The following is a 25,412-nucleotide window of genomic DNA, read 5'->3' as shown; positions in this document are numbered from 1 at the left end:
CTCCCAGCCACTCTGGCGGCAGCTCCTGGCTGTAAATCCCCGGCTTACGAGCTGTTGACGCAGGCAGGCTGGGCACGGGGTGGTGTTAAATATTTGCCAGGGGCCGGGGCAGGTGCCGAGCGGTGCTAAATGTTTGGAGCAGCTCCTGCGTGGCCTGGCCACAGCTGGAGAGGGGGGAGGACGCAGGGTAAATCGATCCCTTGACGTCCACCCAAAACCCAGCATGCTGGGGACAGAAGTTACAAGCAGATCGGACTTTGATATGCGTAACAGCAGCTGGGTGCAGATGAAATAGTGGCAGGGCTGGCCTGGGCCATGGGCCTGCCTGTATGCAGCCTGACGGGCCTTTTGGATAGCACTGGCATAAGCTGTGCCTGGTTGGGCTCAGGCTGGTCTGTCAGCACTGTTCCCCAGCTGCTTGCCTTGTCAGGCACCAAAAAAAGTTGCTGTGTTTATTAATAGCCACTGCAATAGCCCAGGGAGTCACAGCGAGCTGTCTGTACACCAGGACCCGCACAGCCCAGGGCGAGCTGTAATAGCTGGCCAGAAACATTTACCTCCTTCATGCTTTGAGGCTGAGCTTTGAACATTTTTGAGTGGCATCACCCCATGAGGCTGCACATGGAGCTGGGGAGCTGAGTACCTCTGTGCCAGCTCACCTGGGTTACCCTTCCACCACTGCAGGAGCGCGTGAAGAGCTCCAGCAATGTTTAACAGGCGCCTGGCCCCAGCGGGTGCCGTTTGTTGGAGCCCTGCCCAGCACTCCTGGGCTGCCCCTGTGCGTGGGGTGGCAGCAGGGGGATGCTGCATCGCCTCCGTTTCCAACTGCAATCAACATCAGGGATTTCTGGTTACTACTTCTGTTCAATGTTTACAAGCTGTGTGTGGATTTTGTAGGTTTTTTTTTTTTTTTTTTTTTTTTTTTAAAGGTTATGAGGAATAAGGCAGCAATGCTACGCATGGAATTACCCTGACATAGCAATTCAGACCACATTGTTCCTAAGGCTCTTGGAAATTGGAATGGACTAACCCATGAAACACATTAAGGTAGGACTGGCTGTGTGTGACATTATTTTTGGAGTAGATTTCCTCCTCCACTTTTAATTCACATGCTGCTTTGCTTTGCATTACCGCCACATCCGGACAAGTTCTTACATACAAGCTCAGCAAGAGAAAAAAAAATTACTCACCTCTATTTAAAGAGATATAAAAATTAAGGTTGTTCTTTATGGAAACACAAGATCTGACCTTTGGTCTGAACACTGCAGCTTAACCAATTCCTACCAGGGTGTAAGAAACTTTACAGAATAGCTAGTTTTATTTGTAACAAGACGTTTTGTTTTAAATCGAGCACTTCAACTCGGAGCCCCTGCTTCCTGTTGCAGTTGTCAGATAACATCTTTTAACTTAGAGCTAGAAATGAAAACCCCAACTTGATTTAAATTGTTGTGACCTACGGCTAGTTAAGCATGGTGAGAAATACACGCTAAATAATGTATCATGTCAGAGTCTGTTTTGTAGATGTTTCAGCCACACACTGCATAATTAGAGCGTATTAAAAATATAAAAGAGCTGGCAAGCTTGGCAGAATACATTCCCCTTTCTGACCGAGTCCATGAGAGTCCTGAGATGAACTAGGCAGCTCTCTAATTACAAGAATGAAACAAACACTTGCTGTGCACAGGCTGGTATTCTAAAAGTGAGAAAAAAGTGCTTTTGCTGTACTGTTAACACTGCCTCAGGGCTTCAGATTTGCAGCTGGAGAAGTTGCTGATGGTTTTAATAGCTACTTTGGCCAACTTATGCTGAGCAGCGTGCTTACCATATCTTCTTTGTGCCTCATCAAATTGCAGAGATGTTCCAGCCCTGCTGGCCGCCCCTTTACAGCCCCACTTCAGCTGAAGCCCCGTGTTTTGTCCCTCTCAACCTTAACCCTAACTGTAACTGTAAACTTTACCTAACTGTTGGTTGATTCTTAGCCCAAGACCTGCAGCTGTGTCTTTATTTAACAGGTTCCTTGCTGTTTTTTTGGTTTTCTTCTTTTTTTCTCCTGCCTGCCTGGCTTTGGCAGTCCCACTCCAACTGGCTTTTTCTCCACTCCTAACCCCACCTGGACTTGCACCCCATTTTTAAGGCTACCAAAATCCTGGCAGGTATGTGGTAGACTTAGTACCAGGCCAACACCACACTTGAGCGTTGCTCTTCGGTGTTTCCAGAGGAAGGCGCACAAGTCACACTAGTCTGGAGTGGGCGCTTGGCCTTGGTATCTCTTGGAGCAGGACCGCATTTCATCCTTTATGACACCTGGGGATTAAGTCTGCATCCAGTCAGGCGTCACATTTTCAAAATCGATTTTCAAACTTCTAAGCTATATTCCATTTTTGGCTCCTACTTGGAATTTCAATAAAAGAAATTTCTAAAGAAAATTGAATACAGGTGTTCGCCATTAAGTACACCTAGTTTCAGAGGAATGGGCAGGTGAATTCAGCAGTACGTTGTATATAAATGATGGATGTCTTCTGCCCTTTCCAGAGGTCCAGGGAGAAATATTTCCTTGGAGGGAGGCTGACGAGGTTATTTAGGGATTTGGGCTGCTCCTAGGGAGCCCTAAGGCCCTCACCTGGCTGGACTGTGCTACCGCACTTGGAAAAGTGTTTTGTGTAAAGGAGGCGTTCCCACTCCTTTGTCCAGCACTTCCCAGCTGTTAGGCACCCAACACTTCATGAGGGCTCTAGAAACAGGCTTCAGATTAGCTGAAGATCAGCACTGCACAAGATCAGCACTGCTCGAGTTAACTTGAGTATGTGTTTCCCCATCCTAGCATTAATCAGCACCCAGACTTCTGCCTTCCAGCACTGACCAATACATCCCACCCAGGCTGCCAGCTCCTTCCCTCCCTCACACATTAATTTTCCAAGGGAAGAGGCACGCGTCCTTCATCTAAGCAGACCCGTTTCCCAGTTAAGGTTGTAAAGGCAGATGGAAAATGTATACTGATTATAGGAAATCCTTCATAAGAACTGTGAGAAATGAAGCATCGTACACACTGCTCACAGGTCGTTAACCATACTCAGGAGAGTAAGGACGCCCTAGAAGTATTTTAGTTCAAATCCATAACATGACATTTAATCCCACATAGAGCAACACTGACATGGGGATGACACAGGGTGAAGTGTAGTTACATCATGTGAGGGATACAGAGTAGTATTTCCCAAACAATGCATTTTATACAGATTCTTACTGTTGTCTTTGTCCAAGTCCTTAATGTTCAATGCATTCACAAGTTTTCTTCTCCGTGTTTTACACCTGCAACTACTGTTTTGCAGAACATTCAGAGATGCAAATGTATTCTACCTTAAACGATCAGCAATCATTGCAGTAGTTTCCAGCTATATATTTGTACTCGTTAGTGGTGTAATACCAGGCAGGTTTTGTTTTCAGTAGCTTAAAATAGGGTTGATTTCATGTTCTCGTAATGGGCAGTGTAATTCTGTACAACTGCAGCTTTCCAGTGTTCACCAGGGACTAAGACCTCCAGCCAAGCTTGCGCTGACTGCCTGTGACAGCCTCTCTGCTGCTCAGGGTGAGAAGCAGCCTGATCCCTAAACCTTGCATCAGAGTCATTCTAACCTGTGTTGAAATAGCACCTCTCTGAGGATGCTGCAGGTTTTGAACACATTTTAAAAATATCCAAATGAACAACATGAACATAGCTTACTTTTGTAACGATCTCTTTGTTGTACAATTGTCCTATCTTCCAGTACATTTATGGGTGTCTTACACATTTGAAAATTCTCAAATAAAAAGATATGTAAAGGTGCACTGAACTCACAAAGGCATCGAGCAAAGATTTTCTGAAAACTAAATATTCTGGCTGGAACTGCTTGCCATTGTGCAGAAAAGCAGTTTCAGCAAAGTCCCCAGTGCTATTTGAGTTAATAAAATTGGCAGGAGAGCATCGCCTACGCCAGAGGGATACTCATCCTCCAACCTGGCTGCAGCACACTGCTCTTGAACACGGTCTTTGGGAACAAATCCGCTGAAGTTCCTGGTAGTTTTCACCTGTCTCCAAATACAGAGCAGACGTAGAGTGCTTTATTTGAACTGGTTATCAATCAGAGTTCCTTTCATCTTCGCTTTCTTGGCTTCCAACTCAGCCTGATGAAGAAAAATGACACAATTAAATAATGTCTGGAAATGTTTCCTTTCAGTGCTCCAGTGAAGTCTGCCCTTCTTATCTGACCACTGCAAGCCTCTCACACAGAAGCAAGAGTAGTTCAAGCCTTTTTCTGCCTCTCCTCCCCTGTGGTACCAAAAGGGAACACTATCTTTAAAGTTATAAAAAGCCCCAAAGTAACTGCACACAACACAATTTCACACCTTCTATCCTAAGGTGGATGCTGCACGTTTTTCTCTCCTCCCCCCCCCCCCCCCCCCCCATCTCCTACTATCCTGTCACAGCAGGTAAGATCAGCTGTAACGTTCTTGCTGTTAATTCTTCAAGGCACCCTTGAAGAAGGCAGCAGCTGAGCTGGCATGTCCTCCACTACGGTGTTAGTTTGCCCTGATACCTCCTGGCAGAGACCTGATCTGTCGAGCAGGCTTGAGAGCACGGCATTAAGGGTGCCCTGAGTGACAAAGCTTCAGCATGGTGCCCTGCTTCCATGCTCCTTGTCTAACAGGCCATGGGAGGTCTCCCTGCAAAATCTCTGCTGTCTGCTCTTCAGTTAGCTCTATAGGTAATTGCATATGGTTTTATGTTCAAGAGGGGTAGAAAAATCTCTCTACACAACCTGTAAAGGAAAAATGGTCCTCCTCCCAAAGCTACTTGTTACACATGACTGTGCCATATAGTCTCTACGCTCATAGTCTGACCAGCCAGATAGCTTGTGTGCAAAGCTAACAGATCTCTGAGACTTGTGTTCAACTCTGTACAAAGCACTCACCAACTCCTGTAGCCTTCTTTTGCTCATTCCCTTCCGCTCCAGCTGTTTCTCGATCACTTTTGCGTTCTGCGCGTAGGAGTCTGCAATCTCCCTCTGCAACATACACAGTGCCCCATTGCAACAGCAAACCCTAAAGCATCAACATCTCATCCCAACGATGAGACGACCATCGGCTCTGATCGGTGGCCAGCTGGGACAACTGCCCAGCCCACAGGACTGCCACCAAGCGCAGAGAAAACTCACTGCTTCGATCTCTTCCTCCTCTTCATCAATTGTGGAGACCGTGACAGAACTGAACTTGCCCATGTCTTTGGTCCGTTTGGTCATCATCACCTAGGTAAGAAGCGAAGTATTTTGTTAAACCCGGGAAGAGTTGTGCTACTAGGGGCTATTTCTCCTCCAAAGCTTTTAAGACTGCTCATACAAGTCATAAAGATTTCCTGAACTCTGTATTTGGCACATAAGTATCCCCAGTGATTTCTGAGCTTAGAGCTGTCATCATCAGAGGCAAACTCACTGACATGCAGTGGATTAGCCAGATTTTGAGAATCACCATTCAGATTACCAGCCTGATCTATTTACAAATGGAAACTTTCTGGTAACTGAGCCCCAAAATAAGGCAAAGTCCAGACTGCCAAATTTGTTTTGCTTTGTAGTGTTAGGACTCCAAGCTCCAGCAACCTCTTGCATCATAAACTTAAGGCAAACAGACAGGGAGAAGATGCACAACTGAGTCACTGTTTACAGGTCCTTCTCTTCCTCTTCTTTTTTTTCTTTCCTCCCCTGTTATTTGATTTTACTCACACCTCTTTGAAAAGCCCAGACAGCCTTTTTAGTGCTCTAAAGCAGGTTACCTTTTTGGGAGGTTCTTGCTTCTGCGTATAGATGTTTGTTTTCCCAAAGCCCTGCCCAAACTTGACCACAGCACCATCAACGATGAACGTCACCGGAGCGTTCTTCTGCTGGTGTTGATAGAAGAGCAGCAGTCCACACCTGCAATAGAAACACATCTGTGTGCGAGAAAACGCGCGTCCTGGCCTCCTACAGCTACCTAGCGGGCAGGGTGTGAAAAACGCTAAGGGACAGCCACCGCCACGCAGGAGCAAAAATTAAGGGATGAAGGGTACTATAAGAGGGTGAAGCATCTCGTACTTGCCGCACTTCTTCCTGAACTGCCGCTCTATGCCTTCGGGCCTGGGGGCACAGAGGGGGCTGAGCGGCTGAGCGGGGCGCACCGCAGCCCCCCGGCACCCCCCCGGCCCCCCACCTGCGCAGGAAGACGCTCTCCTCCTCCTCGGCGTTGCAGAACTTGTGCGCGTGCTTGGCGGCGTCCATCACCCGGGCGCGGTCCCGCGGCCTCATCGGCAGCTTCTCCAGCTGGCAGTCTGCGGCACCACGCCGTCAGGGGGGGCCCTGCCCGCCCCCTACCCGCCCCCCGCCCGCCCCCCCGCGCCCCGCTCACCCAGCACGAGCACCATCTGCCCGCACAGGCAGTAGTAGACGTGCAGCGGTTTCTCGCCGTCGTCGTACTCCTCGCGGTCGCGAGTGTCGGAGCACACCACGGAGCGCGACACCACCTTCGGCATGGCGCCGGGGGGCGGGGCCTCGGCGCCGTGGGCGTGGCCACCTCACCGCGAGGGGGCGTGGTCACCTCACAGAGGGGGCGTGGCCACTGCGCGGCGCCCCCGCAGCATCCGGCTCCTCCCTCTCTCTCCCCCCCGCCCCCCCCCCCCCCCCCCCCCCCGCGGCGTTTGGTACGTGCCGGGAGCGCCCGGCGGCAGCGCAGCGCTCGGCGCAGCCCACGCTCACCGCCCTCCCCCCCCCCATTTCCCCCCCGCAGTGGTAGCGGCCGCGATCGTTCCCGGCCGCCGCCTCAGCCCGAGCCTCCCGCTGCCGCCGCTGCCGGGCGCCCCGCGCTGCCCGCGGCCGTGTATGAGCGATTCGTAAGGGGCGGCCGCCATGTCCACCCCGGCCCGTCGGCGCCTCATGCGGGACTTCAAGAGGTAGCGGGGGCGGCGGCGGCGGCGGCGCGGGGAAGGGGGGGGGGTTGTGGAGGCCGAGGGGCGCCGCGCCCGGCCGGCGGCGGAGGAGGGGGCAGCGCAACATGGCGGCGGGGCAGGGCGCGCTCCGCAGATTGCGTAGCGCCGGGCCGCGCCGTCCGCCTGCGGGTTACGCCGTTTGCGCAGCGGCGGGCGGCTACCTGCCGGGGCTACGCCGAGTGCGTAGGGGCGGGGGAGGAGCGGGGGGGAGCGGAGGGGACGGGGGCGGCTCTGAGGGGACGGCGGGGGGGGGGGGGGGGGGGGGGGGGGGGCGCGGACCCGGTGCTGAGGCCCGGCTGTGCCCGCAGGCTGCAGGAGGACCCCCCGGCCGGCGTCAGCGGGGCCCCTTCTGAGAACAACATCATGGTGTGGAACGCCGTCATCTTCGGGTGAGTGGGGCCGGGGGCGGCGGCGGGGCTCCCTCCCCTTCTCCCCTCCCGGGGCCGGTCGGCCCGCGGTAACGCTGTGCTCTGCTTCCCTCCCGCAGGCCCGAGGGGACCCCCTTCGAGGACGGTGAGTGAGGCCGGGGGGCTCCGTGCTGCCCCGGGGGGCTGCGTCCTGCCCCGGGGCTTTGGGGGGGGGGGGGGCTGGCAACAGGTGGTGGCCGGGGGACACGGGAGGGAGGAGGGCGGGTGGCCGCCTGCACACCCCCGTACCCACCGCCCACCAAACCCAGCTTTCTTCCTTGACCTGAGGAGGGGTGAGGTCTGTCGCTAGGCTGGATTACAGGAACACTCAAAAAAACACACATCAGGGCTTGTTTCTGATTGCTAAACATGGGGATCTGGGGTCTAATTTAGCCTTATTAAGGTTTCTGTTGAGTCCCGGGTGGTGTTTCTGGGGATCCTGCTGTTTGGAGCGATGTCAAACCTGGGGCAGAAGTGCTGTCATTCCAAATTATTTGAATTCCATTTGTGTTTTTGTTTTTCTGATACTGAAAGTGCTTCACAAATCCCCATGTGAGTCAGCCGCTTAAGGAAACAGGTCGGATGTTTGAGGAAGTCCAGAGCAGAATTCTTTTTTGTTCTTGACATCTACTTCACTGCACTACAACGGGTGTCGTTCGGGGTTGAAGATTAAAAGGGCTTCTTAACTTCTAAAGCTGGCTAAATGGGTCCTTGTAGCACAGCTGTGTCCAGCTAGTGCCTGTTTGGGGTTATGGTGAATCCTTCAGCAGCTCTGTGAGAACTTGTTAGACATGAAATGCCGTCCAACTGAAATCAGTGATGCATTTTTTAAGATACTTTCAGTGCAGGCTATAATTAATCCTAGATCTCAGTGACTCATGGCAAAAGTATAAGAAAAACTCCGTAACTGTTACGTTGGTCTTGGCTAACTACTTTGTCTCTGTTTATCCTTGGAGGTAGCACCTGTAGGTATGCCTGCAAATGCCAGATGTTTTCTGTGAAGTTTTTGTGTATTTTAGATACTTCAGGCAGTTACTTTTTTTTCAAGAGATTAGTTAAGGAATTTGGTAGGGTAGCTCTTCTAGAAGACTAATGTTTGGAACTTGAATATTCTGTAACACTGACTGTAGAATAGGTAGATCAAATAAATGTATTTTATTATCTCAAAAACTTGGGATTAAGGGCTCCTTTAAACTTCAGTGAAGGGTTGCCGGGAGCTGCCTAGGCTTTCGGTGCTCTGCTTTTTGGAGGCAGGAAGCCCTCTCCTTGCAGCATGGTGAAATGCAGGTTGTTTCCGTGTTCAGGCTCTTCCAGCACAGTGTGAGGTTAACAGGTGCTGTGAGGGCTGTTTTCCATATATTTCCATGTAGCTGGAGACTGTTTCAGAGAGCCCTGACGTTCTGATTGTGTCTGTGCTTTCCTGTGTGGCACTGTTGTGCCTTTATCTAGGATACTTGGGGCACCTTGTGCTCGCAGCAGCCTGAAGTTCAAACGACTGCTTGAGTCTGCCTCTGCTGTCCTCCTGCTTTGGTTGATCTAATTACACAGTCCTGGTGCGTGATGGATTGCTCTCTTTGTAGCAGAGTGTGTGTTTTTCACAGTGCACGCTCAGGAAAACAGATAATGCATTGTGTTGCGGGGTATGCTTATCTCTGTCTCGCTGGGACATACCTTACATCGTGCCAGATAACCATGGGCTGAGTGCAGCCTGGAGATACGGGGCTAGGGGTGCCGGCGCTGTGCTTTCCCCTCCAGTGACAGGACTCATGGCAGCGCAGTTTGGATCTGGTTAAGCTTCATGTAGGTAAAACCAAGGAACCTTTCATCTAACAGCATTGAGCTGTTCTTTGTTCAGACCCCTGCTGGGGTTCCGTAACCCTCCTTGGGAAGCCTCTTGCCGGGCAGTATCCTTCAGAAGTCACTCTGTGTTCTCGTGTTCAGTCTCTGTCAGTCCCCAGTGACACTGTTGGACTTCAGATACCTTAATTCTTGTGAAAGTAGATGGTGAAAAGATTTAGTTGTAATTGAGGTGTAATAATCTCAACAGTGTGGGAATTACAGTTCTTCGTTCTCATTGTGGTGAGGCCCTTCTCCACTGTCAGCTTCTGAGGCTTTGTAGCTTTGTCTGAACTGAAATCCCTAGGCTCGAGCACATCTGCTTGCTTGCTGTGCGGAAGAATGCTGCCAACAGCCCTCCGTTCCCTCCACCCCCAGACTTCAGAGGGTGTTTTCACATCTTGGTGTGCAGGCTGACTCGGCCTTGGAGCAACTACTAATTTAGATCAGCAGCCTACCTTCCATCTTCTGGTTTAAGAGGATTCAATTGCAGGTGTCTGCAGTAGGACCTCAGGGACATTTATCCTACCCTTCACCGTGTTTCCCAGAATCTCTGTGCTTGTGGCACGTAACGTGGTAACGCTGCCACTGATGGAAGCCCAGGTTTCCCCAGTCCTTCAGTCCTGTTCCTCTGAAACTGAATTACGATGTTGTGGTTAGTGCGGGGTTCCTGGCTCGAGAGGAGAGTTCACTAACAGCTAACGTAGTGCCCTGCCTCTCTGCCATCAGGCAGGCAGCTAGAACAGGCAGCAGACCGTTGGCCCTCCAGATGGCTTGTTCCTCACCTAAGGAATGTGGATTTCAGTGCATGAAGTGGGGGCTCTTCTACAGAGCCACTGCTTCTCTGGGTCTTGCCTTGAGAATCTGAGTGGGGAGATGTGCCAGCTGGAAGCTGTCTAGCTCAGGTTTGTGTAAAAGTAATGCTGTCGTGCCCCTGCTGGGACAGGTGGCTTCCCTTTCTTTTAGTAGCTTTAAATGGATTCTGAGAGCAGGCTGCCCTCAATACTCTTCTTTGGCTATCTGATCTGTCCCCTCTGCTCCCACTTCAGTCAGTGTTCTAAAATAACATTTTCTGGAGTGTGCTTGTTGAACTCTATTATCTGATGGTTTTCTCCAGCCTACTGCTTGCTTAGTCACTCTCCCACAGAAGTGCCTGCTTTAGTAGCGCATAAAGAGGCTACTGAGAGCTGGAGCTGGGATGGAGAGCGCTGGGAGTTCTCCCAGTACTTGATTCTAAAGTGCTCGCGTTGCCTGGGACTGTCACTGTGTTGGGAAGAACAGGTAGTCCTGGGAAGATGTTTGCAGCTGGCGAAGTTGTTGCAATCTTTCCAGGGTTTGATTTCAAGCTGATCTCAAATCTGCTTCTTTGCATCTGGATGAGCAGGAGTAAAACTAGAAAGCCCCATTGCAGACTTGCACTTATTTAGGATTTCTGCTGTTTAGAAAACTGCTGTTCTTGTTGTTTTACAGGGAGATTGTATGCTGCTAGCCCTGTGCTCCCATGTTGGTAGGCTGCTAATAAAAAACAAACATGCAAAAACTTATTTTTAGGACAGAGACTTTCCACTGCTGTACAGAAAGCTCTGAAGTATCTGTACTCTGTCTTCATATGCAAACGGGAATGCCAAAGCAGTGACCTTCATTTCTTGTAACTCAATGCTGTGGTTTTTGTACTTACAAAGGAAGGAGCCCCTGGGAAATACTACAGACCCTTACTGATTGGGGAAAAAAGGAAAAGAGATTGAAATCCTTAAGGGGGAGAAAAAAGAAGTGGTAGATCTGCTGTGGCAGCTTGGTATAGCTGTTCCTGTAAGGTGCATTCCTCCTGCAGGAGACCTGTGCGGTGGTACAGGGCTGCCCCAGGTATTTCTCACACAACATAGCCAGGCTTAGGTGGTCTGACATGATGGTACGGGAAGGGTGGAGGGCCTTGGTTACTGATGGGACTCGCTAGCAGTGCCTGCTCCCTTGATGCCACAGCCAGGCAGGTTAGTTGACAGACTTCTTATTTTTTGATTAGTGTAGCCTGAGGAGAAGGGCTAAAATAACTTACATTGATGAGGGCTGTTAGATCAGTTGGATTGGGACTTAATTGAATACAGTTTTCTGTATTTATTTTATATATTATATTTGACTGAATACAGTTTTCTGACCCCTCTTAATGAACCGTACTCAAAAGGCGACCATTGAACATGAAGTACAGATGATCAGATTGTGGTTTTTAAAATTGCCAACATGAATGTTGCTTGCAATACTGCTTTTTTACAAAATGATCTCATGATGGGAGCAGTTGTTGATTTAAAAATATATATATTTCCTTGAAATTTAAGCCTTTTTTAGCAGTAAGTTAGGGAGGAACTCTTTGCAGAGAGAAGCAGCACTGTAGGACTGAGCAAGCTGTAATTTTCGTCCAGCATGTATGTACAATCACAGTTATATTGGTGTGCGCTTACAGAGGAATGGTACTTGTTCATCCCTTGTGTAAATTCATTCTGACTAAAGGTTACCTATCTCTCTTTCAACTGCAGGAACTTTCAAACTTACAATAGAATTCACAGAGGAATATCCTAACAAACCACCTACTGTTAGATTTGTCTCTAAAATGTTCCATCCAAATGGTAAGTACTTACACAATATCTACGTATTTTAATTACAGCTTTCTCTAAGTGCTGTAGAAAGGGACTACTTAATAAGCAAGCACCATTCCAGTGTGGTTCTGTGGGGTTTTGATGAGGGCTGTGTGTGTGAGCAGAGCTCAGGCTTGAGACTAAGGGTGCAGTAAGAGCAGTCTTTGTGCTTTCAGGTGACACAGCACAGTATTTTTGAGTCTGTTCTCTCAACCATCTGTTGTTAAACCTGACAGGATGTTTTGTACCTAAATAGCAGGTGCCTTCAACTTTTGTCTATACATACTGCATGCATATCAAAATGACCTGAATGCAGTTGTCTGGTATCATTTTTATTTTTCCAGAAATGGCTGCCTGTATGCATGCTATACCTTGAGATGCAGTACTAGTTTCCAACCATAGCCAGTAATAGTAAGATCACTTAATTAAGCCTCTCCCTTAGTAATTAGAAGGTTGGTTCCTTGTCTCTGAACAAATACTAGCTTCATGAAGAAGTACCTGAAACTTTCAAATGTTGCAAGTTAAGCATGCGTGGTCTAAGTGCACCAAGGGAAGGTTCTTTAGAAGCTGTCACCAGAGGTGACCAGGCACTGACTGCTGTAGGTACTTCCCAGGGGAACCTCTTCTGTTAATTGCTCTTCAAAGAAGTGGTCTTGATTTGGTTCCCATGTGAGTTACATAAATTCTTTGCCTTAAATCTCTTCATGGTTTTCATCCTTTCTGTAGCGGTGGTTGCAGTGTCACAGAGAAGTTTGCAATTGAAGAATGAGCAGGGTTTGAGGCAGCTGCCAGTGACAAGCTGCATCTCTTACTACATGCAGGCTTGTCTGGTCGATTTAAGTCTCAAACACTACTGGTTTCTGTACTGTTTGTCAGTACCTAGATTTTTTAGGATCAGGCAATACTAAGAAAAAATGAGTAGCTGTACAACTTCTGTTTTAAGCCATTCTTCTTGAACCTTTTCTAGTCTATGCAGATGGTAGTATATGTCTGGATATTCTTCAGAATCGTTGGAGTCCTACTTACGATGTCTCCTCCATCTTAACATCCATACAGGTAAAAGAACGCTGCATGAAAAGGCAGAATGAAATTAGGATGCTTAGACATTTAAAAAAAAAAAAAAGCTCAGGAAAAGTGTTTTGGTTCCTGATAGCCAGTATAGCAGCTACGTGTTGATGTTTGTTAAAGTATGAATGCTTACCACGTGTAAATTCTAGATTTACTGGCACACAGTGGTCACTGCAGGGGTACATCCTGATTCCACTGCTCGGGTACTGCTGCATTGTAAAGAGAGAGCTTATAATAATGTCCAACTGGAATAATGCAATGTATCTTACCTACAGCTAGCTGAACTTCTCTGCTCCTACTAGAACTATGGATAGCTTAACGAATATGTTGCTGAAACCCTACGTGCTGTCATGTGTCTAAGAGTCTTTTTCTTTTTGCACAGTCTCTATTGGATGAGCCAAATCCTAACAGTCCAGCAAACAGCCAGGCAGCTCAGCTATACCAAGAGAATAAGCGGGAATATGAAAAACGGGTTTCTGCAATAGTAGAACAGAGTTGGCGTGATTGTTGACCCAGGATGATGCAAATGAACACTCTGGTGATGAGGAAAATACATGAAGTGTCTGAGTCATCTTCTTCCTCCTAGCATCACTGCATTTACTTTGAAAGCAGAATAGCTGTTGTGCTGTTGCCACCCTCCCTTGCTGAAGCTTCTTCTCCTTGGACATCAGAAAGCACCCACTTTGAAGTCAAATGTACTGTACTTGGGTTACTTGCAAAAGAATTACTGATGCTGAATTCATTTTCTGTGGTCCCTCTCCAGTCTTAGGGCAGTATTGTGCATTTCTGTAGTGTACACTAAGCTTTTAATTGTAATTGTGTTATACACAGTGATGCTTATGTGTAGCTTGATAAAAGGGATGTTTATATACATACACATTTTTTAACTGATATTACTAAAGTGCTGATCTGTCCAGGCTGGTCATTTACCATTGGTTTAGACCCCACTGCATTTGTAAGTACTGAGTGAAGAAATAACCTTGTTTCCCATTTGTATTGGTTTATCAACTCCTTACTTATGGAAAAAAACAAACAGCTAAACCAATTGCCATTCAATTAGTAAGACCATGGAATGCTAGTCACTTCTGCACCTCCCATGCAGGATTTATGTACAGGTATACATAAATCACTACAGTTGTGGTACTTTCATCTTTGCTGAGGGTGAGAAACAAACCCTGTTTTTTTATTTTAAATAGTGTGTTAAAGGACATGCCTATAGAGACTGCTTAAATAAGTTTCTATAGTCTTGTTGCTGACATTACTGGACAAAAGCAGGTGGAGCTGTGGTATTCTGAGTGAGAGACTTTCCCAATTCAGGAAGAGGTAAAGCCTGAAGTGTTTCAGAGGTGGAGTTACTCTTTCAGTGTCTTTCTCCTTCCCCTCATCTTTATCTGAGAAAGATAAGTTCTTTGGGATCCAACTTTGCCTTGTGGAAAGTTTGAATAAAGTATGGGGTAGTCTCTGCAGTTCCTGTTCTTTGTTGATTGTGTGGTTTACGTGAGCTACTGCTGCATGCTTGAGTTAGTATTCCTTCCATTTTATGAAAGTATTTTTTTCAACTCTGAAAAAAACAGTTCCAAGTCCATACTCACTTTTCTGTAAGGCTAAGTTAGAACATTTGGATACAGTACCTTAAGCAGCAGTGTGGGATGAAATCTTCCAGTTGTGTTGTCCACTGTTCCAGTGTCTTTTGTGTGCACATTGGTCTGTTAGTTGAGAAGTATAACTTTGCACAAGTAACCCATGTAAGAAACTGTACATTTTTCAAAACTTGTAAATAAAAGTGTAACCTTAATGCTTATTGTATAAATAGGCAAGAGGTGTACAACTGTGATTATTTTACTGGGGATGATAGGAAGTGTCAGGTAGAAGCTGTTGATTTCTACAACCCAGGCTATAAAATACTTGCTTACCTTTTGGGCAGGACCTGTTGTGCTCAGGCCAAGCTCTACATCCACCTTGCAAAGAAAATCAAATAAGCCCTTCCAGCTAGATCAAGGAGGCCTGGAGAACAAAGGAGGAAAGACAGGTCAGTATCAACTAGCAAGCAGAGAAATTAAAAAACACACACAAATCCTATCAAGAAAAACACAGAAGGCTCAGGACCATTCCATTCCTATTAGTAGTAAGCTGTTTAAAAAAAAAAAAAAACACCAAAAACCCACAAAAACAAACCTATCGTAAGTTTTTAACAGCAACTTAAAACCTTCCATAACTAATTGTTAGGGGAATCATATTTCTACTTCATGCCTGTCTAGGAGAGAATAGGATTCAAAATGACGTACAACACAAGCCGCTCCTATGCCTTAACTCCACCAGTAAGACAGAAGCTGCCAGCTTCTTCAAAAGATATCTACCAGGCTTTACACCTCTTCTCCTGTGCCAACGCTTCTGTGCTAACACTTCTCCCCTGGAAAAGGCCTTTTGTCTTACGCAGCACAGCTTTTCACCACCGAAGTCCTACTCAGCGATCCTTGCTAGTGTTCCTAAAGGACAGTAGCTTTTCTGGACCCTTGAACCAGCAGCTTTATCAGCCACAAAAAAAACTATGAGAGGTAGGGAGAGGATTCAACTCCATGCACTAGACCCAATAGGCTCTTACAGACACAGTGAGTCTGCCTCAATTAGTTTCTTTAGCATTCCCTGTGCACAACTTGCCCAAGTCGGAGCCAGTCAAGAACGAGCATCTGGTTACACCAAATTACACCAGTGCAAAACAGCCCCACTGCCAGCAAAGCCCAAAGCCAACCAAAAGGCGTATGAAGGCTCGTAGCCATTTCCTCAGTACCATCTGTAGCTCATTCTGCTTTTCTGAATGGCCCAAGTCATTCTGATCTCATAGCAGCCCTTCCATTTTTGTGTTTGTCTTGCTAGTCACTAAAATAAAAGCCTCGACTCTAAGGCAGCCAGAAACATGAGCACAGAGGTGCAAGAACCTCGCCTTTACTCCTTTCCTCCGCCAGTCCTTCATCCACTAACTCAACATTAAACCACGCAGTGCTGGCTCCAGCAAGCTGCATGAACAGGAGCTGGAGCAGGCAGCAGTTCTTCACTGCCAACAGCTGACGCCCAGCCGGCCAAACATCCAGCAGCAAGCAGGAAGGCAACAGAAAGGGCTGGCACAGCGCTACCCCACTGGGCAAAGACTTCGGGCCCTAAAAGCCCAGGGTGCTACCCAGGAGAGAATAAAACCACCACCGACACCTTGCAGACTCCCTGTTGCTCAGTAACTGTTACAGTACCATTACAGTTATCCTCTGCCCCCTACTGCTCAGCAAAAAGACATTTTTCAGCCCCAATACCGCACTGGTGCTCTCACCACCCTGCCTGGTGTCACCAAGCTTTAAGACCTGCTGATAACCGAGTTAGGGAGGGGGAGCCACACTCCTGCTTGCAGGAATATCTGCCCAGGAAGTACCAGGCTTCTTCCACACTCCTACACTGCCATCTGCTATAGCCCAGCCTCCCTGGGAGCAGAATTCAGAAGGAGAGGGAGCAGTGCACAAATAAAAAGAGGACCCTTTCAGAATTTTCTACCAGATTATTTTTCTTCAAAAACAGCATCTTATTTCAGAAGCCCAAGCTAACAGAAGCTGTGCTGAAGCCACCCAGTTAAAGACAGGAGGGGATGCTTACCTGGAACTGGAATTCTTCCAGGGCAATCTCTTCCTTTTCACACTGCTGCGATGAAAACATCTCTAGCTGCACGTCACCTCCTGTCTCTTCTGTTTCATCAGCAGGGGTCAGTCACCCTCTCCTCAGAGCCAAGAGTATTAAAAAAAAAAAAAAAACAAACAGTGTAAGAGGTGGAAAAAAGATGTAGGACAATGCAAAGAGTGAAGAGGCAAATATGGGAAGCAGAAAACCAAAAGCTGTAACTGGGACATAAACCATCAGGCAAACAGGTGAAGAAATACTTCATTATGATTGTATTTGTGCTACAGAACCATCAGCCGTCCCCACTGGTCACAGAAAAAAACAACGAACAGCATCTCTGAGCAAATCTTACACTTGGCTTTTCCAAGGTCAATCCCCGACCTCCACATCTCCAGGCATGAAGCAGGCATTCCTCCAAGGCTGGAGGCTCCGTGCGTGGTGCAGCGCTGCAGCCTGCTCCCCAGGCAAGGAGAGGAGCGCTCCACACTCCCGGTGAGATGCTGCACTCACACACCTCTGAGCAGCACCACGCAGTTTACTCAGGAACTGCCCTCAACGTACACAAGCACAGGTACATTAAATTAAGCGAGCAGAGAAATGATTAGGCACAGAGTCGGTTTTGCTCAGCATTAAACAGCTTATATTCAAAGTAAAAAAATAAGTTATGCAACAGTCCCCATGAGCATCTCTGACGCGTGGGCTCTGCGTTTACCACCCGGTTTGTATTTCACACATTACCGTGGCATTTGCACATGTGTCAAGCAGTGCTGTTAAGTAAAAATCCACTGGAATTACCTACGTTCAACACACTCACGGCTAAGGTGCTTTCAGTGACTTTCAGTATGGGAGACACAAGGTAGGAACCTGTGAACAGAACTGTAAGCTGGTTAAGGACACCTCTACATACATACACAGCAGAGACAAACATGACTGTACCATAGATATGTTTCTCAAGAATAAATGCAGTTTTCGCACTTTTTTTTTTCCCCAACACAACACGTGACAAATCTTGTGGTTGTTTTTTTTTCCAGAAATAAAGCTGTATTTTTATTGTCATTAATACCAACTTTACATACAGATTTATTCCTCCAAACTGCATTTCCTTTGCTTTTCATTATTTTTTGTTGTTGTAAAAAAAAAAAAAAAAAAAGCTTTTTTTTTTTTTTTTCCTTTTTCCTTTCTCAGACAAAAAGAATAAGGAAACTATAATTTTAAATGGTGTCAAATTCCTTCTGGTTGGATGTGTGTTTTTGCTATTACAAAACTATTAAAATATGAGGGAGCAAGTAATATCAAAGACATACAGTAATAGCACTACTGGTTCTGGGCTGTGCTAATACACTTGAACAGAACTCGGTCAGTCCTAATTGACTAGTAACATTTCCGAAATTGTATGAGCAAGGTAAAAGATTTCAATGTTAATATATCCCGCAACAAGAAAATGCAGCATCTTTCTTTCATCGGGTGTCTAGGAAGTTTCAGTTCATCGCTACTCCCACCAGTGAAGTCGGACACCTAACCTCAGTTTGCCTGAGGCATGATCAGCTCATAATGCCCAACCTGGCCTTCTTGCTTCAGCTGGTCTATGAGATCCTCCTTGCGCCGCTTTCTGCTTACCACCAAGTACCTGTCATGGCCCTGCCCGTGAGATTTACTCTTAAGACCGTATTTTTGGGCAATCTGATGTATCTGCTTCCGCTCGTCGTTCGTCAGTTCTGTAGAGAACGTCAAGTCAACGTGACTTTCTGAGCGTGCATAGTTTCGAATGATCTGTTCGATGTCTCTTTTAGCGATTTTATTTACCCTTTCCACATCAAGCCCCAGTCCTTCCCTTTTAAACTGCTCCTTCACTGAAATAGGCTCTCTGATTCCTTCGCCGTCTTTCCCTAGACCACCACCTGTCCAGCCCATCTTTCTTAAAATTTGATTCCCAATGTTGTCTTCTTTGATCTTCTGCTTGAAAGCCTCTTCTGCTGACCGACCCTGAATCTCATTTCTAGAGATGACGTCTTCAATGGTGCCTTTCTTCAGGTTATTAACAACAGTCGGCTGAGTCTTTTTGAGGATTTTCACAGCTTCCTCTGCTGCCTCATGCTTGACAGATTTCTTCACTCCGACTGCTTCCGCGATGAATTCGTTTTCGAGCAGCACCTTGCACTTCCATCGCATGCCAGTCATCCTTTCAAAGACGTACTCTACTGTCATCTTGTTGAACTGTGCGGTGTCATTCAGCGTGCACACCGGGTTATCCGAGTTCTCGTAAACCACCAGGTCCTTCAGGTCCTTCTTCCTTCCAGAACCCCGCGAGGAGCAGCCCACCTTCTGAACCTGCGTCACTTTGATGGCAGTTACATTTGACTGCGTCTTCTGCAAAATCTTCAAGGCCTCGTCGGCTGCCGCGTGCTTGCTGGTCTTCTTGGTACCGTATCCCTCGGCTAGGCAGTGATCTTGTAGATACACTCGACAGCGCCACATGCGGTTGGGCATTAAGTCATATTTATACTCAACAGACATTTTATTATACGAGGCCGAATTGTTAAGGATTCCTATCGAATCGCTAGCGTTCTCCGTGAGGACAAAACTAGTCCAGTGTTTGCTGGTGTTGGGGGAATTTTTCACAGACTCAGAACCAGGCTGCATGGGGACGCAGTCCCTGTTGGCCACCACAAACTCCTCGTGAGGTTTGAGAGCTGGAGGGAAATCCGTGCGGTTCACGCCTGCCTCGCACACCACCAGGTCTTCGTGGTAGGTGTGTCTGAACTTGCGCTGAACGACCCTGACTTCTACAGTCTTCTGCAGCAGCCTGACTGCCAGCTCCGCAGCTCGGTCCCGCGACCCATTTTTGCTGCCAGCATAACCGGTGGCCAGGTAGACGTTCTGACATCGTACTTCACAGGCGAAGCCATCCGTTAGGAGCTTCTTACTCTTCGGGAGGTCGGCAGGAGCGATTTCTTTCAGAGGAGCATAAATATATTCAGGATTTGTCTTGCAGGCCTGAATTGAACGCGTCAGAAGATACGTATAGTTAATTTTTTCAGTCCCGGTGTTTGCATCTGGGTTAGCAAGGTTTTTCCAGACAGCTGCTGACAGTTTCTCGATAAAGCTCTGCTTCTGCATTATAGCTGACGGAGGGAAGGTCTCTGACGCAGACTGGACAGCTGAAGGAGAAACAGAAACCTGCAACGCGCCACTTGTGGTAGTGTCCACACTGTTCACGGCCTTACTGGCTGCTGCTGGCTGGCTGACGAAGCCAAGCCCAGCCGTGCTGGAGAGCTGGGGATCCACCTCCTGCGCGTTCCTTAAGGGAGAATTTGTACAGTTCCCAGCTGGCTGTGCCACGCTGTTGGTATTTGCCTCCTGGTTCACTTCCTGCATTTGGTTATCCAGAGGATCCTCCTTCTTCTTGTCTTTCTCTGCGCTGGTCACGAAGTGGATGGGTTCAAAACGCGGTCGCACCCGGAACCTTGGGGCCATCTTTTTGGGAGGCTCAGGAACCTCGTCTGGCTCTGGACCTGTGGGGTAGAAGAAAATTCCAAGATTATCAATAAATATGTGCTGTGACAGGGAGACAACGTCTTCACAGAGCCATCTCCAGGAGGAGCATGCAGGGTTCAAACACAGGATTCCTCCTTAGCCACAAACCAAAAGGTTTCCTTCTGGAGACGCTTGCAACCGATCAAAACAGAACATTCGTTTGTGGGCAGGTCACTTCAGGGATAGCCCCAGATCCACAACTATCATACAAAAGCCTCTACATATTTAGCTGCATGAATTTTAGGTCTGAATCACTTGCTCTGCCCCCCAGCATGGCTCAATGAACCATTTCTGAAGTGAATCCACATTACTGACAGACCTCATTTCTTAACGAAGAGAGATGTGAATGAAGCACAGCATCCTGGTACACACAGCTACTGCAGAAATGCCAGAACAGCCGACAACTCTGTGACTCTACCTCGAAAAGACGGCTACACAAGGCATCTACTGCAAAAGATTGAGCCCCCACACGCTGAAGTGGTACATGGATATGATTTCAGCAGAGGAGCAGAAGGCCACCTTGGCACCCTGGAACAAACTGCCTGATGCAGTGCCAGCACGTGCAGCTGTGATGCAGGTCAGGTAACGGCTGCCTGGGCATCGTGCTACCACAGCACATTTATCGTAACCTAGTTCAGTGCCGCTGAAAAAAGCACTTCACATGCAGCAAAAACAGGCACTCCAATGAGGTGACGAAGCTCTTACATGTGTTCAATCCTTCGGTTGTCACAGTGCTGATGACTTACAGCAAGGTTTACGTTTCTTGTTCAGCTTGGATTTCTGCACTGCAGCAGCATCTAAAGGCCCTCAGCAGCACAGCAGCTCTTTGCCCTGTGTGTAGCACACAACAGAGACCCCTTCCCAAAGCACTGCTGCCTAAGGGACAGACGTAGCATGGGAGGGACGTCGTGTTGTTCTCAATTTTGCAAACGGGGCAGGGAAGCTCAAAAGATGACTGCATGATTCTGATCACCCCGCTCCTTCCCAAGACAGGGCAGGGAGCTCTGAGGGCCTAGAGAGGAGCCTGGGGATGGCGCTGCGGACCAGCCAGCCCGCTCTGCCCACTGCTTTTCCTTCACAGGAAAAGCTACAGCTGGAACATCCATTCCTGAGAGCATGGGGCTGGGCTGAGCTACCCAAGACTCTTCCAGGCCCGTCCTGACAGCCAGGCTCTAGGCAGGCCCTCCCTCAAACCCAGAAAGCTGAATTCCATACCTCCACACACATACAGCCCCATCTCAGGTGACAACGTCACCCCTCACTACAGCAAAGGACAATCAGAGCTAGTTAATGACACAGATCCAACTCCCTAACGCTATCATTAGCAAAAATCTATTACATGGCAATTTCAATAAAAATTCCCTAAGCAAAATGAGACCTCTGCGTGAATTACACCCTGTGATATGGCAGAGAAGGGAAACAGATGCAGTCCAACAGAGCACAGCCCAGTCCCTCTCCTGCCTGCTGTGGGCCCATGCCACCCCACTGTCTGCACACCCGAGCAGGGACAGGGACAAGGTACTCACTGTCGGAAGGAGAGAGCTGCCTCTTCAGCTTCCTGCAAGGGACGAGCTCGAACGTCCGCATCTCCCCGATGTCGATGCCTTCGGCCATCTTGAGAACCTTCTCCATCACCTGCGAGCCGTATCTGCGTGGATCCAACAGCACAGCGCGTTACAACTGCTCCCGCGGGGGCACCCGGCCTCAAACCGAGCCCTCCTGCACCTGCTCCCAAGCCTAAATCACCCTGAGTCTTTGTGTCAGTGAGGGTCCCAGCACTCACCCCAGGCAGACAGGTCAGCCAGAAAAAAAACACGTCTTTGAAGAACAGCCTGCACGATAAGCAGGACCTTTTATTATGAAAAAAAAAAAAAAGAACTACAGCTGTCTGAGACACTGAACGTGGTCCTACAGAGCCCCTCACCCTGCTCCAGTACTAGCAAAGGACCTGAGCACTGACCAAAGCCTGACACCAGCACAGCGAGGCTGGGGCAGGAGAGCTGCGAGCAAGTCGCCTCGTCTCCAGTGAACCCATCTGTGAATAACAAGCAGAGCAGCCACCCAACCCAGGGGGTTTAAAACTTTAACATATATGCAGTATCTGCCTAAATGCAGCACTTGGCAAGGCTGTGAGGATCACTGAGGGGGATGGAGGAGGTAGCGTCTCAGCAGGCAGTAAGCCAAGCACTGAGGTTCCTGCCCAGGTCAGCAGCCGCAGCCTGCACGTCACCAATCCCAAAGTCACAGCTGTCAGGTGACAAAGGCACTCCTCTGCTTTTATCAGCCACTCTCCAGAAAGCTGTACTCGGTTTTAGCTTGGGAGCTGTCCATGAAAAGTTTTCAATCCCTGAGCCATGAAAGAGGCGAGGTGGCTGCCACAAGCTCTGTGCAAAGCACGCACCCCGCTGCAGCTCTGTGCAGGCAGGATGTGCACTGTGAAACATCCTGCTCGGCTGTACATCCCCGACCCTCTGAGCATCCCATTACTTCTAAGATCTGTCATGTTTTCAAACCATTTGCAAGGCTAAAGCTGAGCAAGAAAATTAAAAAAAAAAAAAAAAAAACTTTCTAACTGATGCAAGCTTACTAACATGGCACAAAACTAGACTCAGACAGCTTTGCACTGGGGCTCAGAAAGGAGAAAAGGCAACCGTGCACCTGCTCCAGGAGCAGCTCATCTTCAAGAGACAGCAGCCAGCAACACCACCACTGAACCAGCTGTAAGCACCGGGGCTCAGATTTCTGCCAGAGGAAGAGCAGACCTGTCCCGGCACGTGTTCACCTAACCTGGCTGCTGCAATCTCACCTCGTGCAGGCTGCACGTGGAGGCAGAGGAACGCCATGCCTCCGATGCCTAACTGAAGTCTGCCCGCTTTGGTTTAAGTTTGCTACCCCCTGTCCTGATCCCAGCATAACGGGTTATTTCCCCCATGGTACAGCTACCTCTAACACATCCGAGAACATATTCAGCTTCCCCTGCAAGCTCTAAGCTAAATGCATGCTGTTATTTAACTGCTTCCCTACAGACCACATTTTCTAAGGCCTCTGGACGTCCTCCAGACAATCCTCCAACAGAACACTCCCTCAGGTTTCATCAGCAAAGACTCTGATAAGCAGGTGGTCTTCAGCTGTCATGCGACCAACAATAAAAAAAAAAAAACACACACATACAAAAAAAGATTTAAAAGAGAAAACAACAGAACTCTCCCAGCCTTCAAGTTATTCACTTTACAGAGCAGCTCTGCATAAAGCTCCCACCTGCTCCCTGGCAGCACTGTGCTCGCTGGGCCCATGCAGTGCATGCAGGTTTGTGTACAACACAAGCTTTGGGGAAATCTCCTTACTGATATCAACTCTGCACAGCGTGCGTAAACCTATTGCTTGTGTCTCCCCTGAGAGCTGCTGCTAAAGAGGTTCATCAGTGAAAGTATGCGCACTCACAGGCGTAACTTGGGTCATTTTTCATGTTTTGAGGTCTTGCCATATAGCCCTTCACTTCTGCTATCAGCGCCCTGTGTCCACATTGCAGCAGTGCTGTTGCCAAAAGCACCGTCACAAAGGCCCTCCACTAAGAGAGCATAAAAACTTACACACAGACCAAGCAAACCATGTCTGAAAACGATACCCTCAATCTGAATAATCTAAAGTTTTTAGAACTTGAAACTACTTTAACACTAAGGTCAACTTTAATGCTCACGGAGCAGAATGGTTTAGTACTTGGATCACAAAGTAAAAGGAGAAGACTTAGAGAAGTCAGCTTGGACCTGTGTTGCCCAACAAGACCCTGGGACAGTAATGTTAACAGAAGTAAAGCTTCGTGCCCTTCAGTGCTCACAGGTCCCTCTCCTGTTGCTGCACAAGTAACTGCAGTTATGAAGCTGTCCCTCCTGCCTCGTGTCCGGCAGGACACCAGCCCCAGCACCAGAAGTGCCAGGAGGGATGTGTGAGCTTTCTGGCGACCCCAGAGCCTGGCTGGTTGTTTCTGCACCTTGGCAGCGATGCTGGTGAAGGAAGAAAACCTCTTCCACTTGCTGGGCCTGTTCCTCTCAGAGAGCACCAAACTGGGCGTTAAGGGGGTGGTAAGGGCTGCTTTACGCTTGCAGGGATGCTTTCTTGTCAATTAAGCCACAAGGCACCCCGCCACGTGCTTCAAAAGCCCTCAGGAGCACAACACCAACACCTACTTCCAAAATACAAAATATACCTGTGCTTTCCTAGTGCCCTGCTCCTCCTCTGCTGCTCCCCATGTCCTCTCCCTGCCCCGTGTCCTCTCCAAACCCCCCGGGGCTGTGCTCAGGGGGCCGGGACGGGCCTGACAGCAGGGCTGGGGCCTGTCACAGCCAGGGCATGGCCACAGGGCTCCTCGGGGAGCCATCGCCTCAGGGACCCCCTCACCTCAGTGCCCCCCTTACCTCAGTGCCCCATCACCTCAGGAACCGCCAAGTTCACCTCAGGGCGACTCCTTACCTCAGGGCTCCCCCCAGCTCCACCTCAGGAGTCCCAAACACCTCATATATCCCTCCTTCCCCTCAGAACCTTCCCCTTTACCTCAGCAACCCCCCCCCATTACCTCAGGACCCCCTCCCTTCACCTCAGCCCCCTCCTTCCACCTCAGAGCCCCCCTCATTACCTCAGGGACCCCCCCCCCCCCACCTCAGGACCCCCTCCCTTCACCTCAGCCCCCCTCCCCGTCCCCTCAGGACCCCCCCCGCCCCACCGACCTGCATCCCATGAAGACGTGGTTGGCCCAGAGCACGGACAGTGCCAGCAGTTGGTCGATGGCGGCCCCGGGGTACCCGCGGAGGTGGCGGAGGATGAAGCGGCGGCGCAGCGCCCATTGCCGCTCGCTCTCGTGGTACTGCCGCCACTGCTCCAGCACCGCCTCGGGCACCTCCTCCGCTGCCGGCGGCGACGGCATCGAACCGGAGGCCTCGGCCGCCCAATCGCCGGGCATGGGCGCGGCCGAGAGGCGCTCCGGGGCACCGGGCGAGCCCGGGCCCCACGTGCGGCACGGGCCGGGCCCGGCTGCGGGGTCCCGGGGGGTCCCGGTACGGCCCCGGTGCGGCCCCGGCCCCGCGCTCCCCCCCCCACCCCCGGCCCGGTGCGGCCCCGGCCCCGCCCCTCCCCCTCGCCGGCTCCGGCCGCGCTCGCGCCGCTCGGGGGCCCCCCGGTTACCGCCGCGTCACGTGGCCGCGCGTCACGGCCGCGCGAGACGCCGCGAGACTCCGCCGCCCGCCCCGGTCCCGTCACGGAACGGCGCCGCCCGGCGGCTTACGCAGGGAGCGCAGCGGCCACGCC

The 25,412-nt window shown here is 49.3% G+C and overlaps 3 protein-coding genes across 3 annotated transcripts; 1 reads left to right on the top strand and 2 right to left on the bottom strand.

Annotated features, from left to right (window-relative positions):
• Positions 1–3,098: 3,098 nt before the first annotated feature.
• C13HXorf56 (chromosome 13 CXorf56 homolog) lies at positions 3,099–6,550 on the bottom strand. Its single transcript, XM_032196062.1, has 7 exons — positions 6,409–6,550; positions 6,214–6,331; positions 6,099–6,140; positions 5,801–5,939; positions 5,190–5,279; positions 4,947–5,039; positions 3,099–4,158 (listed from the first exon to the last, which is right to left on the bottom strand). Exons 1-7 carry the CDS (start codon positions 6,530–6,532, stop codon positions 4,096–4,098), a joined length of 669 nt encoding a protein of 222 aa, XP_032051953.1. The 5' UTR covers positions 6,533–6,550; the 3' UTR covers positions 3,099–4,095.
• A 163-nt stretch (positions 6,551–6,713) lies between these two features.
• Positions 6,714–14,733, top strand: UBE2A (ubiquitin conjugating enzyme E2 A). Its single transcript, XM_032196307.1, has 6 exons — positions 6,714–6,949; positions 7,294–7,374; positions 7,473–7,498; positions 11,757–11,846; positions 12,823–12,911; positions 13,306–14,733. Exons 1-6 carry the CDS (start codon positions 6,906–6,908, stop codon positions 13,432–13,434), a joined length of 459 nt encoding a protein of 152 aa, XP_032052198.1. The 5' UTR covers positions 6,714–6,905; the 3' UTR covers positions 13,435–14,733.
• A 3,056-nt stretch (positions 14,734–17,789) lies between these two features.
• Positions 17,790–25,071, bottom strand: NKRF (NFKB repressing factor). The gene is made up of 3 exons (XM_032196066.1): positions 24,836–25,071; positions 21,641–21,762; positions 17,790–20,092 (listed from the first exon to the last, which is right to left on the bottom strand). Exons 1-3 carry the CDS (start codon positions 25,066–25,068, stop codon positions 18,102–18,104), a joined length of 2,346 nt encoding a protein of 781 aa, XP_032051957.1. The 5' UTR covers positions 25,069–25,071; the 3' UTR covers positions 17,790–18,101.
• Between the last annotated feature and the right edge of the window lie 341 nt (positions 25,072–25,412).

The sequence above is a fragment of the Aythya fuligula genome, chromosome 13 (assembly GCF_009819795.1).
Source record: "Aythya fuligula isolate bAytFul2 chromosome 13, bAytFul2.pri, whole genome shotgun sequence".
Taxonomy (NCBI): domain Eukaryota; kingdom Metazoa; phylum Chordata; class Aves; order Anseriformes; family Anatidae; genus Aythya; species Aythya fuligula.
The sequence above is the reverse complement of the archived record's forward strand: the minus strand, read 5'-3'. Positions and strand labels throughout refer to the sequence as shown.

Coding starts and splice junctions, on each gene's coding strand:
- C13HXorf56 (XM_032196062.1), bottom strand. CDS start 6,532: ATGCCGAAGGTGGTGTCGCGCTCCGTGGTGTGCTCCGACACTCGCGAC. Junction 6,332..6,408: donor GCAGATGGTGCTCGTGCTGG/GTGAGCGGGGCG, acceptor GTGGTGCCGCAG/ACTGCCAGCTGGAGAAGCTG. Junction 6,141..6,213: donor GAGAGCGTCTTCCTGCGCAG/GTGGGGGGCCGG, acceptor CTGTGCCCCCAG/GCCCGAAGGCATAGAGCGGC.
- UBE2A (XM_032196307.1), top strand. CDS start 6,906: ATGTCCACCCCGGCCCGTCGGCGCCTCATGCGGGACTTCAAGAG. Junction 6,950..7,293: donor CTCATGCGGGACTTCAAGAG/GTAGCGGGGGCG, acceptor CTGTGCCCGCAG/GCTGCAGGAGGACCCCCCGG. Junction 12,912..13,305: donor CCATCTTAACATCCATACAG/GTAAAAGAACGC, acceptor CTTTTTGCACAG/TCTCTATTGGATGAGCCAAA.
- NKRF (XM_032196066.1), bottom strand. CDS start 25,068: ATGCCCGGCGATTGGGCGGCCGAGGCCTCCGGTTCGATGCCGTCGCCG. Junction 21,763..24,835: donor CACGTCTTCATGGGATGCAG/GTCGGTGGGGCG, acceptor GGATCCACGCAG/ATACGGCTCGCAGGTGATGG. Junction 20,093..21,640: donor GCAGCTCTCTCCTTCCGACA/GTGAGTACCTTG, acceptor TCTACCCCACAG/GTCCAGAGCCAGACGAGGTT.